This window comes from Emys orbicularis, chromosome 2, assembly GCF_028017835.1.
Source record: "Emys orbicularis isolate rEmyOrb1 chromosome 2, rEmyOrb1.hap1, whole genome shotgun sequence".
NCBI classification, from domain to species: domain Eukaryota; kingdom Metazoa; phylum Chordata; order Testudines; family Emydidae; genus Emys; species Emys orbicularis.
In genome coordinates, this window is record NC_088684.1 from 17,998,907 (window position 1) to 18,013,800 (window position 14,894).

The 14,894-nt window shown below is 40.8% G+C and overlaps 1 protein-coding gene across 1 annotated transcript in view; it reads left to right on the forward strand.

The window, feature by feature from the left end:
- Window positions 1-14,894, forward strand: part of ADCY8 (adenylate cyclase 8) — a 187,671-nt gene that overhangs the window by 95,887 nt on the left and 76,890 nt on the right. The window contains exon 5 of the mRNA XM_065398532.1: window positions 8,984-9,111. Coding sequence (XP_065254604.1) covers window positions 8,984-9,111 — 128 coding nt within the window. The remainder of the gene's footprint in view (window positions 1-8,983; window positions 9,112-14,894) is intronic.

Genomic DNA, 14,894 nt, shown 5'->3' on the forward strand with positions numbered 1-14,894 from the left:
CACTTCCCATGGTAGTTTGTTCCAATAGTTAATCACCCTCACTGTTATGCCTTATTTCTAATTTGAATTTGTCTGGCTTTAACATCTAGCCATTGGTTCTTGTTATTTCTTTCTTCATTAACGAGTCCTTTAGTACCCACTCTTTTCTTCCTGTGAAGATACTTAGGGCTAGTCTACACTTACCCGGTAGTTCGACGGCTGCGGATCGAAGTTCCGAGTTCGATTTATCGCGTCTGGTGTGGACGCGATAAATCGAACCAGGAAGTGATCCCCGTCGACTGCGGTACTCCAGCTCGGCGAGAGGAGTACCGCGAAGTCGACGGGGGAGCCTGCCTGCCGCGTGTGGACCGCGGTAAATTCGAAGTAAGGTATGTCGAATTCAGCTACGTTATTCACGTAGCTGAATTTGCGTACCTTACTTCGACTTGGGGGGTAAGTGTAGACCAGGCCTTATACACTGTAATCAAGTCACTTCTCAGTCTTCATCTTGATAAACTAAACACAATGAGCTGTTTAAGTCTCTCATTGTAAGACTCCGGTCCTTGAATCATTTTGATGGCTCGTCACTGCACTCTGCAATTTTTCATCATCCTTTTTACAATGGGCACACCAGAACTATATGCAGTACTCCAGTACTGGTCCTACCTGTGCCATAAACAGAAATAAAATCATTTCCCTACTCCTATTCACTACTCCTCTGTTTATACATCCAAGGTTGCATTTGTCATTTTTGCCGCAGCATTGCACAGCGGGTTCATGTTCAGTTGTTTGCTCAGTATGATTGCTAGATCCTTTTCAAAATCACTGCATTCTTTATTCCTAGATGTATGACCTTGCATTTGGCTATATCAACATGCATTTTGTTTGAATGGGTCCTGCCTATCAAGAGATCCAGATCTGTCTGACTGCCCTCTCCACATCATTATACACCACTCTGCCAATCTGTGTGTCATCCGTAAATTTTATCAGCAGTGAATTTATATTTACTTCCAGCTCATTGCTTACAGTATTGGATAACATTGGGCCTGGAACTGATCTCCGCAGAACCCCACCAAAAACACCCCCATTTGATGATGATTTACCATTGACAACTATTTTGAGATCTGTTAATTAGCCAGTTCTTAGTCCATTTAAGATGTGCTTTATTGATCACACCTCTATTTAAAATAGACAGCATTGTTCAAACAATTTGCAATACACTCTGTGCTCAGATTGGCTCGACAATGACTCTTCCTCAAATGAAGAGGTCTGTTACAGAAAGCTTTAGATAACTTTACATTTTTATATAATTTCTTTAATTTTAATTGACACCTTATAAATTCATATTTGCTCAATAATAGTATACATTTATAATACTGCGTCAAATAGCAACTTGATCTGCTGAATCACTCTTATGGACTTATAGGTATAAAGCTGATAATATAAAAAAGGAAGTTACTTCACAATTTAGCAAGTTTCTGGTTAGTTTAGCTAACTAGCTGTGTCTGTTAGTCTGATTCCTCTATATGGAACACAGAAGCAGCATCTACTGTTTGACATTTTTGAAAGGCTTAGGCCTGAGTTATGCCAATGATTCTGGTCTATGTGGATGTATATGACTATTACTATTATTAACAAATTCCCTATTGTCTGTGTTGTCACTACAAGCTGTACTGAATTAAGAGCAGGTATCAGCCCACCATTTGTTTAGAAGAAAAATATAATAGCAATTTATATATAGCTACTTCTCTCTCTCCTCCTCTTTCTCCAACATTTGCAAAAGATTTATGGTTATTAAAGATCCAAGTGGCAACTGGAAAGAAAGCAAAACAAATTGGCTTAAAACACAGCTGAAGAAATGAATTCTTCAAATATCAATCCACTGGTACAGAAGCTTCATTAATATTTCTTTTTTCCTCAGGCAGAAATTCTGAGGAGGGAAAAAAATGATTGATTGCATTTTGAGGATGTGTACGGCTAAGAAAGTTCCAGCTTCGATGAAGCAATAGCTATATTTGCTATTTATTTTTCTCTCCCCACCTCAGAAAAGTTATTATCTGACCTAAAAGATTAAATTGCTTGCCATAAGTCTCTGCCCCTGTAGTCTGTGTGTAGATGCAGTTTTAGATATAAAAAACTAAAGAGAAATGACCAGATCCTCAATTGGTGTAAATAGTTGTAGTTTTGAAGGCTTCTATTACACCAGCTGGCTATCGAGTTCACTGTCATTAAAAATGAAAGATGAGCTCAAACCACAAAATTCAGATCTGGATCCAGATTTCTCTCTCACTCACACACACACAGACACACATAGTCACACACAGACACTGTCACACTCGCACAGATTCCCATGTGTTCAGATGCTGGGTTTGAGTTTGGACCCATTCCTAATAAGAACTAAGGATATTTTCATTGATAAGAAACATTAAAGTATTATCATGAAAGATCACCATGCATAGGTTTTATGTAAGAGCAGATCTCCTAAAGGAGAAGTTTTATGGCCTTCGTCTCTTCCATTTGAGATCTCATTAGCTCTCCTGTGCTAATCGGGTGGAATCTGCTCCTTACTTGGATGGGAGTTCTCCATGGAAACCTCAGCCTTAGGGTGTGACCTTAATGAGTTAGTAAGTGGCATTCTTCCCTTTGATCCAGTGTGATGCTACTGGAGGTAATATATTTCATATGCAGTGTAAAATAGAGGTCCTAGGCACTTGTGGTTATTAAAGGTCCCATGACACCTTTTGCAAAAGGTTGCTGGAGTCCTGGTCAAATTCCATTTTGGGTAATGACAATCTTCTTAAAATTCCTTGTGTAGTTTCACCCGGATACAGTATTCTTCTTCACTTCCTCATCTAACCTATCTTGTGTGTAGCATTGCAGTGCCCTACTAATCAGTTGCTGTGTTCCAGCCAGTGGTGGCTGCATTTTGTTCTGTGGTGAATCCTTGTATATGTAGTTGGTGTAGAGTATTCTGGAATCTCTGGTTGAAAGGGACTATTTAAACGTCATATATACATGTAAATAAGGGAGTACAATTCAACATCATACAGTAACATGTTAGATTAATGGTATGTTGTACCAAGAGGGAGAATTAATTGGACTGCTAATGTACATGTCAGTGACATTTAACTAAGCATTTCATTCACCTTTCTGTAGATATATAATGACAATTTTAGAAAACCTTTAGTTTCTATAACTTCTCTTTGATGTCGTGCATTCTTAAAGGTCATTCTGGAGGGGGGGGTTTTCCGACGGTGTCCAATACTTAATTATCCACTACAAAAGCTCTCTAGAACCATTTTCATTTCATATAGTTATAGCATTAGAGACTATAAAAAGCCTATTAGGTCAGCAAGGGAACTATTTTATCCATATAACGCTCCAATCTAGCAAACCTTTAGGCACATGCTTCACTTTATGCACATGATTAGTTCTATAAGCCTTAGCAGAAAAACAGACTCGATGAGGGCCAACATTTTCAAAAGCGCCTACATTTCATTTTCAAGAGTCACTTAGGAACCTAATTGTCATTGACTTTCAATGGGACATAGGCTCATAAAGCAACTTTTGAAAACGAGATTTCAGTTCCTAAGTCACTTACATGCTTCTGAAACTGTTACCCAAGATGATCATAATAGTCCCTTCTGACCTTAAGATCTATTAATCTGCTATAAAAGAGTTTGGAAACCTTTGCTCTAGCAAACATTTTGAGGGACTTTTTGTGTTCTGCACTCCAACCTCACCCAATTCCTCACTTATGGAGTATGGAGTCTAGCTTGAAATAATTGTGAAAACTGAATGTTTGGTTAGTTGATAGTGAACATTTTGGGCTCCTTTGAAAAGTGGGTGGAATGATTAATTCACTGCAGCTGGAACTCTGATAAGCTGGGTTTATTTTACAAAATGTGATCAGTCTTTTTATTTATTTTTTTTCCTTAGAATTTCTGCCTGAGGAGACAAGAAATGTTAATGAAGTTTCTGTTTGTGTGTTTCAGCGGTTTGATATTTGAGCAACGCATTTCTTCAGCTCTATTTTATGCCAATTTGCTTTGCTTTCTTTCCAGTCACTGCTGGTGTTTTTAATAAGCCAAAGCATAAATCATTCACATGCTGCTCTGTCATAATCAGCTCATATGTTCGCGGTAGGACTGCAAATTCCCTTTTGCTCTGGGTTAAGGTGCTTTGGATTGGGGGGGAAAACTCCCTATTAACTGCTAAGGATCTCTGAAAGAACTGATCATCTAGGGCATGATCCTGCTCAATTTACTCAGGCAAAACTGCTTTTGACTTCAGTTGAAGTCTTGCTTGCGTGAGGATGGCAGGATCAGGCCCCTAAACACTGTCATTCAGATCAGATGAGAAACTGTGATTTAGAGGGAAAGGAAGTTTTCCAGTATCTGTGAGACAGTTTGACACTAATTGGAACCAACAGAAGATAATGCTCATCACAGGGGGGTGAGTGATACTAATGCATATTTTTTGAGCAGTGTTGCCTGTCATTCACAAGCAAAAGGAGAATTTCTGGGGTTCTGGGAGGGAAGTGGAATAGGAAGAGAACATAAGGAACAGAAGAGGATGAATGAGACACCATCAAAGAGCAGAATAGCAACTGCTGGTTTGAAATATTGCTCTAACCAGTTCATCTTTCTTTTTTTAAAGCATTTTGATCATTTTGCAGTTGAGTAATTTTTTTCTGCATGATGTTGGATTTCACTTTACATAAGCTTGCAGCTTTTTAATCATCTATTGTAATCAGGCTAGTATACAGCCATAGGCTTGAATACTAAAGGCAGGGCAGGTTATTCCTTGTTGTTGTTTTCTTTGACCGAGAGACGTGCTGGGCAAAAGGCATCAGTAAGTTGGGTCCAAATTTACAGCCACACTCCTGCTGCAAAAAGAACAGGAGTACTTGTGGCTCCTTAGAGACTAACAAATTTATTAGAGCATAAGCTTTCGTGGGCTACAGCCCACTTCTTCGGATGCATATAGAATGGAACATATATTGAGGAGATATATATACACACATACAGAGAGCATGAATCCTGCTGCGTTGCACTGCTCCAGTGGCACAGAACAGCCATAAACCAATAAACCCAACCCATGGTCGCTCCCCAATCTAAATTTTAGATGTGACAATGAGTGGAGGAAATAAACGGCAGGAGGAATTGGTGAGGGCAGCACAGAGACACTGTTACTCAGGTCACGCACGCGTTGACAGTGAGCCCGTCACAATGATTCAGTTCAGGGTTTGTTTTATAAAACAAAAACAAGGCAGGTAAGGTCTTGAATATTCTTGATTCGTGGCCATCACAGAAGAAATACGTTTCTAAGAGAGATTTAAAAAGAGTGGGCTCTTGCTTCGGTAAAACAGAGTAGAGGTGGTATTCTGCAGAGGGTGACATCTATCTAGCCAGCGTCTCGCTGAAAATATGTCCTCGGTCTCACACATATATTCACACTTACATGCAACAAACCCTCATTAGCATGTGACAGGTAAGGACGTGTATTTCTTATCATTTGTCTACATTACTTTTCTTTTTGGCAACAATTTGGTTTGGGGTTTTGTTTTTTTTTAAACAGATGGTCAACATGCAAGGTGAAATTCTAGACCCATTAGAATCTATGGAAGTTTTGCCATTGACATCAAGTAAGCCAGGATTTCACCCACTGTTTTTAATGAGGCACCAAGATCCAAACCACTGAGATCGTTCCAGTTTTGCATGAGATTTTAGTGGAGCTCAGATTAGATATTTGGTTAATGGCAAATAAGTGTTATAGGGAACAGGCTGATATTTCAAGAATAACCAGGCATATTAGGGTCACCTACAAGCTTATCACTGGAAGGATTTTTCCCTAAAGGATAGCAAGCTATACATAATAAGCATTACTCTTTCAGAGATTCTTTCGCTACCCGGAAGTTGACCATTTTTTGTTAGAATGGCGAATCATCAACTGATAAATTTTGTAATTGTCCCCGGTGGGAAAGAATCTGTTCAAGAGTCCATTACCTTATTCCAGTGGCCTCCTATCAGTATAATATTGCACAATGCTTATTATAGTATGTCAACATAAAAGCGAAATATAATTTATCTCTCTGAAATCAACGGGACTATTTGAGAAGCCGTGCAGCTTATTATGGAGATGGGTATCAGGATCTGTCCTTTAGTAATTATAAAGTGCCTAAAACCACCTAGAAGGAAGGTGCTACAGAAACTCTTTAAGCTAAGAGTTCTGGTATCACTAGTCAACTCCCACCGACATAAAATTGTTTGACTTGGAGTCACATCTCTGAGCAGAATTTAACCTTTAGTACCTCTGTGTTAGGAATGATGATGTCCCAATCCAATCAGAAAAGATATCCCTTTAGCCCTATCTGGAATTACTAGTAGTTTAATAGTGTGCATGCGTGTGTGTAAGGGGAGGAAAGGAGCAGATATAATGTTTACAGTTTTAGAAGCTTTACTTCATTTTAACATCCCTTGTTACACTCCGAAAGCAATGCATTGCACTGCAAGGGCCTGATCCTGTATTCATTCTGAAATCCACCCCTGTACAGAGGGCCAGCCCAAGGCCTATGTACCACTCAAGTCCCACTGAGGGCTTCAGTAACACTTATGTGGTGCATAAGCTTATTCTGGCCTCTACACTCAGGGGTGGATTTCACCTTCCCTGCATACTCAAAGGTTCCGGTGACTTCACTGGGAGCTTTGGTCCCAAGTGATACTGTAATTAGGTCACTTTCACCACTTAAGTATTTGAAAAGAATATTCCGAGGCTGTTTTGCAAGACTCCACTCTGATTCTGTAGTAATGTAAATGATAGCATAGAGTCCCCGTCAGTTTGCCAGTAACCAATTCCAGAGGCATGGCAGGCACTGGCAGTTGCTGTTGTATGACACCTGCAGTCCCCGGTGTTATTAGTGCACCTCTGTGCTCTCACTCCATTTCTTTTGATTGAAGTACAGCTTACATGGGGAGGTTGCTTAGGACATCAAGGAGAAAAGGGATAGATATTATTTATATTATAGATAAAGGAGACCAAATTTTATAGTTAATGCAGGAGCTTAAGAAATCTCTACACTGCTTCCCTTGTATGTCCGCTTCTTTACTGCAAGGGTTTCCTGCTACCATACAAACATACGTTCATCTGGTGTTAAAGTGCACTTATTCTTTAAACTACTTTTCATCATGAAAAGTCTCGTCCAGCTCTAGAATATCCACATTTGTACCCCTGAACCCTGTAATTCCAATTACAGTACATTGACTCTCAACCATAGACCACAATCCAGCAAAGCACGTAAACATGTGCTTACAATTGAACACAATTGTAAGTGCTTTGATGGGTTGGGGATTTGGTAAAAATGAATTTTATTTCATCAACTACAGTGGAGAATGGAACCCGTGAATACTTGGTTGTTTCTGAGTGCTGTTTCACTGGAAAAGGATATGCCAAAGTAATGATCTAAAAACAGGATAATATGGTGTTTCCGTTCATTACTATAGAGTCCAGTAATATCTTTATATATGATTAGTTATAAAAAAATATATATTTTTTTATATATGATGAAATACTATATTTTCCCTTGAAATTGAAGAACATTTCTAGTTGGATGGTATGCAAATAAATATGTACTGTATCTGTGACCAATGACATCTGGTTTTTTATTTTATTTTGGAATATAGGCCTCATCCAAAGCCCATTGAAATCAATGGGAGTCTGCTGACTTCAATGGGTATTGGATCAAGCTCTGGGAATGTCTGCAATTGTATTGGAAGCAAAAACTTTTTTTTAAAAGAAGTGGAAAATGCTCCGGGGGATAAGATTCAAAAGGTCTTGCTGTTCTGTATTTTCTTGCCTTGAGGACCTGAACGAAGAGATAACAGAAAAAAAAGAAATCCAAACCAAAATAAATAACTCTTTAAATCTAACTATTTAAGCTTGTTTTTTCACTTTAACAAAAATCTTGAAGGGAGGGTGTAACAGGTCCTCCTTGGTCCTGCTTCTCTCTCGGTCGTCAGACTATGCAGAGACCCTTGTGCTGGTCCAACACCTTATACAGTTTATTTATAAAGGAGTCCCACCGTCTTCACAACATACATAATGCTGTTAACAAGCAGAGGAGAGCAATCTCTCTCTCCCTCTTACTGCCTGCTTCCCCCTTTTTACTTACTTCCTGTGCCTATTTGTGGGCTCTGGCTAATGGCTTAATCAGCCTTTCTGCCCTGCCCCACCCACATATTAGGCATACTTCTGCTTAGTAAACTCCAATCTGCTTTGCCTGATTGGAGCGGCTGTGAACAGAGTGCTGACTCAGGCTTTCATACCTAGCACTCTGTCACAGAGGGGAGGTGGTGCTCCAAAACATTGCCTGTAGCATTCATTCAGTAATTGCTTCATGAGAAACTAAGAAACAGTTTTCTTAATATAATTATATGTAATGAACAACATTTCATTGCTGGATATATTGTCAGATTTGTTTGTAAGGGACAGAGGTAGAGGAGGAAAACCATGGGAATTCCTTCCTACTACATTGTTTATTCCCTGTCCCCAATGTTCAATAACTTCCCAGACAGGGAATGTGTTGTTCCTCTCTGTGGGCCTGATCCATGCCCAGTGAAGTCAGTGGAAGGGCACACTATGGTGTGGATCAATCCCTATATATTTCTGTGGTTTCCTAAATGTGAGACTCTAATTAACCCACTCTGCAGCTTCTGGGACCTTTGCCTAGCTTCTTACCCAACCCTGCTAAGAACTTCACACACCTGCAATAAGAACTTCAGACACCCACAAAAAATAAGTAATTTATATATAATGGAAGTACAAAGGCACTAATTTTCAAAATCAGAACAAATCAAGATAGTATTAGTTACACACATACACACACCGAGTATAGTGAAAACCTTTTACATTTCCTTCCAATTTTTTTTCACCGCCACCTCCATGCTTGTGTTGCAAATACAAACCCATTACTAAAAATCTTTCTGTTTTGATACATTTAATTTAGGAACATCATTGCCTTAGAATTAAGATCCTGGGGGACTGTTACTACTGTGTTTCTGGGCTCCCGGAACCTCGCCAAGACCATGCCCACTGTTGTGTTGAAATGGGACTCAGCATGATCAAAACTATCAGGTAATTCTTTTCTTTGTTGTCCTCTTTTGGTGGTGTTGCTACTGTCCCGTGGTCTGTTATGTAAGCATTTTTATTGCTAGACAGAGTAAATCTTCAAATATTGTCTTGATGGCGCATTGGCTTCAGAGATGGATTATCGACTTACTGGCGCAAGACAGAGAATTTTTTTATCTGTGAAGCAGCACCAGGTCCACATTCATAGAACCTGAATACATTTAAGTAAAGTACTATGATTTAGAACCTATAACATAATATCTACGATGATAGTAAGAAGGTGGAGGAGGAGACAATGGCCATTGTCTTTCCACAGATTGGAATTTACCAGTTATTCATTTTCAATTTTTTTAAGATGAGGTTGCTTAGGATAAAACAAGGCTGGCTCATTTTCTATAATCCCTTTGACAATCAAAGATCAGTAAATAGACAGCAGGGGCAATGGCTTTATCTGAATAATAGGTCAGAGAGAAATTTATAAGTGGTATAAGATTCGTCAGCTAAATAGGCATTGCTTATTATGTTAAGGTTAACATAATACTTAACTCCACAGGTGCTATGAAAGTTTTAGTTAAAGCTTGAACCTCCGGTATGTAGATAGCTTTGTTTCTGATCTCGTACAGTATTCAGAGGTGATCCAAGCCCATTGGGAGCCCTAAGCAGGGAGCACCCCCCCCACACACAACACATACTAATAATTAATAGGGGGCCCCATGAGCTGCTCGGGCCCAACGCAATTGCTTAGTCTGCTTATGCCTAGTGCCAGTTCTGCATATTTTGATCAGATATGTGCACTGAAACTATCAGGCTTCAGCAGCCCATTTATAGTCAAGTATTTTGCCCTGCTAGTGCCCAATTTCCAGTGCTACAAAAGAAGCATTCTCAGCCTTTTTCACCCATCACCTCAAAACCACCCACTTTTTGGTCCAGTGCATCCTTCTCCCATTGCTCCTCCTGTTGTGGCCTTCCTTATCAAACCAGTGAGTCCCACACCAAAACTCCTCCCCTTATTACTGCTGTTTTCCTATCCAACCTCTTGTGTGTTCCATTTCCTGGTTTTTCCCATCTTTCCACCTGCCTACCTTCCTAATCCTTGATGTGTCCCACGGAATTAGAGAGTTACTGTGGACTGCACTATATTACTGTGTCCTGAATTTAAGTGGAGCTTGAAGATAATTAATAAAAATGCAACTAAATAATGGACCTTGCTGTTACTTATCTCTAGGAAGGGAGCCGACAAAACTAACAGACCAAATATTGCAGAGTGTGGTGGGTATTTTGCTTCGGGTCCCACAACCAAAGTAAAGCACAAATCATAGAAATTATAGGTGGAAAAAAGCCATCTATGGGCTTGTCTTCACTACTGGGGAGATCGACACTGCTGCAATCGATATGGCAGGTGTCGATTTAGTGGGTCTAAGACCCGCTAAATCGACAGCAGAGCGCTCTCCAGTTGACTCTGGTACTCCAGCTCCCTGAGAAGAGTAAGGGAAGTCGGTGGGAGAGCGTCTCCCGTCGACGCAGCGCTGTGAAGACACAGGAGTAAGTCGACCTAAGGTACGTCGACTCCAGCTATGTTATTCATGTAGCTGGAGTAGCATAACTTAGGTCGACTTCCAGTAGTGAAGACAAGCGCTATGAATAATATTAAATATTTCAGTTGTATATATAAATATATGCAGTGTAGTAACCCGCTAACCCCCTCTTTTTGTCCTAAGACTGCAGAGATGTTAACAGGCCACTGTACCTTGAAAGCTCCCTTACAATATGTGCTACCTACTTATGCTAAACATTCTGTTCCACCTTGCATTTTGCTGTGACGCTGGGAGTTCCTTTCCCAGCCCTGAAGAAGAGCTCTGTGTGGATCAAAAGCTTGTCCAATAAAAGAGGTTACCTCACCCACCTTGTCTCTCTTATATAGATAAAGTCATTTGTACAAACTTGACAGCACACCCTCTGCCAAGTCCTTCATAGGTCACTTTTCCTCTATGATTGTAAATTCCTTGGGAGCAGAGACCCATGTCTCCTTATATATTTGTGCAGCATTTAGCACATTGGGGCCTCATTACTGATTAGGCTTTTTCACAGAGTCCAAAGCCAAAAGAGACCATTGTGATCATCTTGTCTGACCTCCTTTGTAACAGGCCATAGAACATCCCCAAAACAATTTCTAGAGCATAACTTTTAGAAAAACATCCAATCTTGATGAAAAATCTTCAGTGATGAAGAATCCACCACAACCCTTGGTAAATTGTTCCAATTGTTAATTATTCTCCCTGTTCAAAATTATGCCTTATTTCTAGTCTGAATTTGTCTATCTTCAACTTCCAGCCCCAGGATCATGCTTTCTCTGGTAGATTGAAGAGCCCATATTAAATATTTGTTACCCATATAGATATTTATAGACTGTAATCAAGTTACCCCGTAACCTTCTTTTTGTTAAGCTAAAAAGATTGAGCTCCTTGAGTCTATCCTATAAAGCATGTTTTCTAATCCTTCAATCATTCTTATCGTTCTTGTGTGACCCCTCTGCAATTTATCAACAGCCTTCTTGAATTGTAGGCACCAGAACTAGACACAGTATTCCAGCAACAGTCTCACCAGTGCCAAATACAGAGGTAAAATAACCTTTCTGCTCTTACCCGAGATTCCCCTCTTTAGGCATCCCAAGATCGCATTAGCTCTTTAGGCCACAGCATCACACTGGGAGCTCATGTTCAGCTGATTATTCCCAGAACCCTCAAATCTTTTTCAGAGTCACTGCTTCCCAGGATCGAGTCATGCATCCTGTAAGTGTGGCCTACATTCTTTGTTCCTAGTTGGATGCATTTCCATTTAGCCATATTAAAACACATATTGTTTGCTTGCACCAGTTTACCAAGTGATCCAGATCACTCTGTAACAGTGACTTGTCCTCTTCATTATTTACCACTCCCGCAGCTGGTCTCTAGTCACTATGGTAATATATAGTTTATCATAGTTTTAATAAGTTTAGTAATAGTTAAATTCAGTTGGAGTTGTGAGCTTAAGTTCCTTAGGCACTTTTGACCATCCCAGTCCAAATTAACTGGCCAGACTCTCACAGCCTCCTTTAAAGATCCCAGCTTTAATCTCTGTATCTCAGTTCCCCACCTGTAAGTGGGGGAAATGATCATTCTTCCTTTCTCCCACCCTTTTTTCTGTCTTGTCTATCTAGATTACAAAGACTTTGGGGCAGGGGGATCTTACTATGTGTTTGCAGGGCCGGCTCCAGGCACCAGCCCAGCAAGCAGGTGCTTGGGGCGGCCCAGGGGAAGGGGCGGCACGTCGGGCTGTTCCGCGGCAATTCGGCGGCGGGTCCCTCTCGGAGAGAAGCACCTGCCGCCGAATTCCCGCCGAAGAAGAAAGCGCGCAGTGGAGCTGCCGCTGGAGTGCCGCCGATCGCAATTGCGATCGCGGCTCTTTTTTTTCCCCGCCACTTGGGGCGGCAAAAACCCTGGAGCGGTCCTGTGTGCTTGTACAGTGCACAGTGGGACTTCAATATCCCTGGGGCCTTCTGGGAGCTATCATCATCATCCAAGCAAACTCTGCCTTTTACATGTTTGAGAGACAGTCTGGCATTACCTACAAAAATCTGTCATTCCAAACTGAAATCACTCTCACAGCTAGAATGGAAAAACTTGTGTGTACTGAAGGCTTTTGAACTGACCCCTGCAGAGCTTATTATTGGCATGACGGGTCTGAACGAAATCCTGCCAGTGGTTACATTTTGGTGGTTATGGGATGTCTTTTCTTTTCCTGAAGGCTTCACAAAAGAAATATCTTCTATGCACAAAATATTTGGAGGACTCCACAGGAGATTAGATCAGAGACACAGTTAGGCCAGTTAGCTCAATTCAAGCCTTTCTTGAAGGGTGGAAAATATTTACATGGAAGTTCCAATAACCAGAATCGGACTGCTGGGCAATGCTGCTTGTGCAGTTCTAAGCTTTGACCACTTCCCATGCAGCTCTATGGATATACTTGAATTTAACAGAAGAAGAAGACAGTGCTGCTGAGGACCTAGCAAGAATAGAATCTACTATCTCTGCATCCCTTTATTCTATCTTATGTCAGATCATTTGGATTATTATAACACAAATAAATTATAACAATAACAATAGGGTCTAGAGGCCAAATAAGAAAGGGATCTTCTTGTACCATGCGCTGTGCAAACACATAGTGAAAGACTTTCCCTGCCCCAATGGTCTAAATAGACAAAACAGACAAAGGGTAGGGGAAAGGGATGGCACACATAAGCAGAGTGAACAGTGTGGTGGCTTCCAAATATCATGTTCTGTGCTACAGGGGGCAAGGGTTGGTGGGTTTATTTTGTGATGGGGGGTTAATGATATGGGTGGGGTTAAGTTAGGAGAGGATTGGATAACTGAAAAGATGAAGGGAGGAAGGTGCTGGGGATAGGTCTGGGAGATAAGGGCGGAAGGATGGAGTGGGAGCATGGAAGGCAAAGGGAGTGAGGCTGAGCTGAGGAAACCTTAAGAGTGGCATTTGGAGGGGAAGTAGAGCAAACAGCCAATCAGCACAAGGCACAGAATATCCAGAGTGAAAATTGAAGAAACGGCCTGAGGATGGTGAGACCAACACAGGAATACTGCATCCACTTCTGCAGTCCTCATTTTTCAAAGGATGTTGATTTGAGGGCTGGGAAAAAATGCCTTGCAGTGAGAGAAGAGAAAGACATAACAAGAACCAGTGGCTGGAAGCTGAAGCCAGAAAAATTCAAATTAGAAATAAGGCACAAATATTTAACAGGGAGGTTGATTAACTATTGGAACAAACTCCCCAGGGAAGTGGTGGATTCTTCATCTCTTGACACCCTCAAATAAAGACCGGATGACTTTCTGGGAGATACGCTTTGGCCAAACACACGCTATTGGCCTCAATACAGGGCTAAGTGGGTGAAATGCAATGGCCTGTGATATTCAGGATGGTACACACTAGATGGTCTCTTCTGGCCTTAAACTCTATGAATCTATGATAACATAGGTGGCCAACAGTCCGTGTTGAACCAGCTTCTGTGACTGCTCAGCTGCCTTGAATTTCTCTGGGTCTGGGGCTAACTCCGCCCTGGAATTTCTTTGTTCCTGAAGCTTACTTCACTAGGAGAAGGGAGGTTGGGAGGCTGTGTCAGTTCTGCCATCAGAGGGACAGGGGTCTCCCTGCACAGTAGTGGAAATCCAAACAAACTTTACCAACACACTTATTTTGCAGGTCAAGGAGTCTTGGATGGCTTAGTGTCTGGGATACCTGCCCACTAAAGTGCCAGCTGAAAGAATATTTATTATGACCAAAGTAGTCTCATCACACAACTGAAACTCAACTCTGGAAACAGTATAACAGCTTGTCTTCATTATAAACCAGTCTATCTATGCGTAGTCTCTAATAGTTGTAACATTAATGCAAGAAAAGCAGCTACTATGCATGATCTCAGTAGCAGACCTGCCAAGTTTCCTGCTGTTTCCCAAGAAACAACTGCTTTTTGACCTGTTCTATTGGTCTGTTGAGAAACCTGATCCACCTACACCTTATTCTGTTATATATGAATTCAGAGAGTGATTTACATATGGTAAAGAAAGTGCCTTGGCACTAAAATGTTCAAAAGTTGTTTTTGAACTCCCTGACATAGCACAAATGATCCAAAATTAGATGCCTTTTGTAGTTGGCTTTGCTAATCATATAGGGCTAGATCCTCAACTGGTATAAAAATGAGCATAGTTGCCGTGAAGATAGGGAATGGGAAATGTGGACAT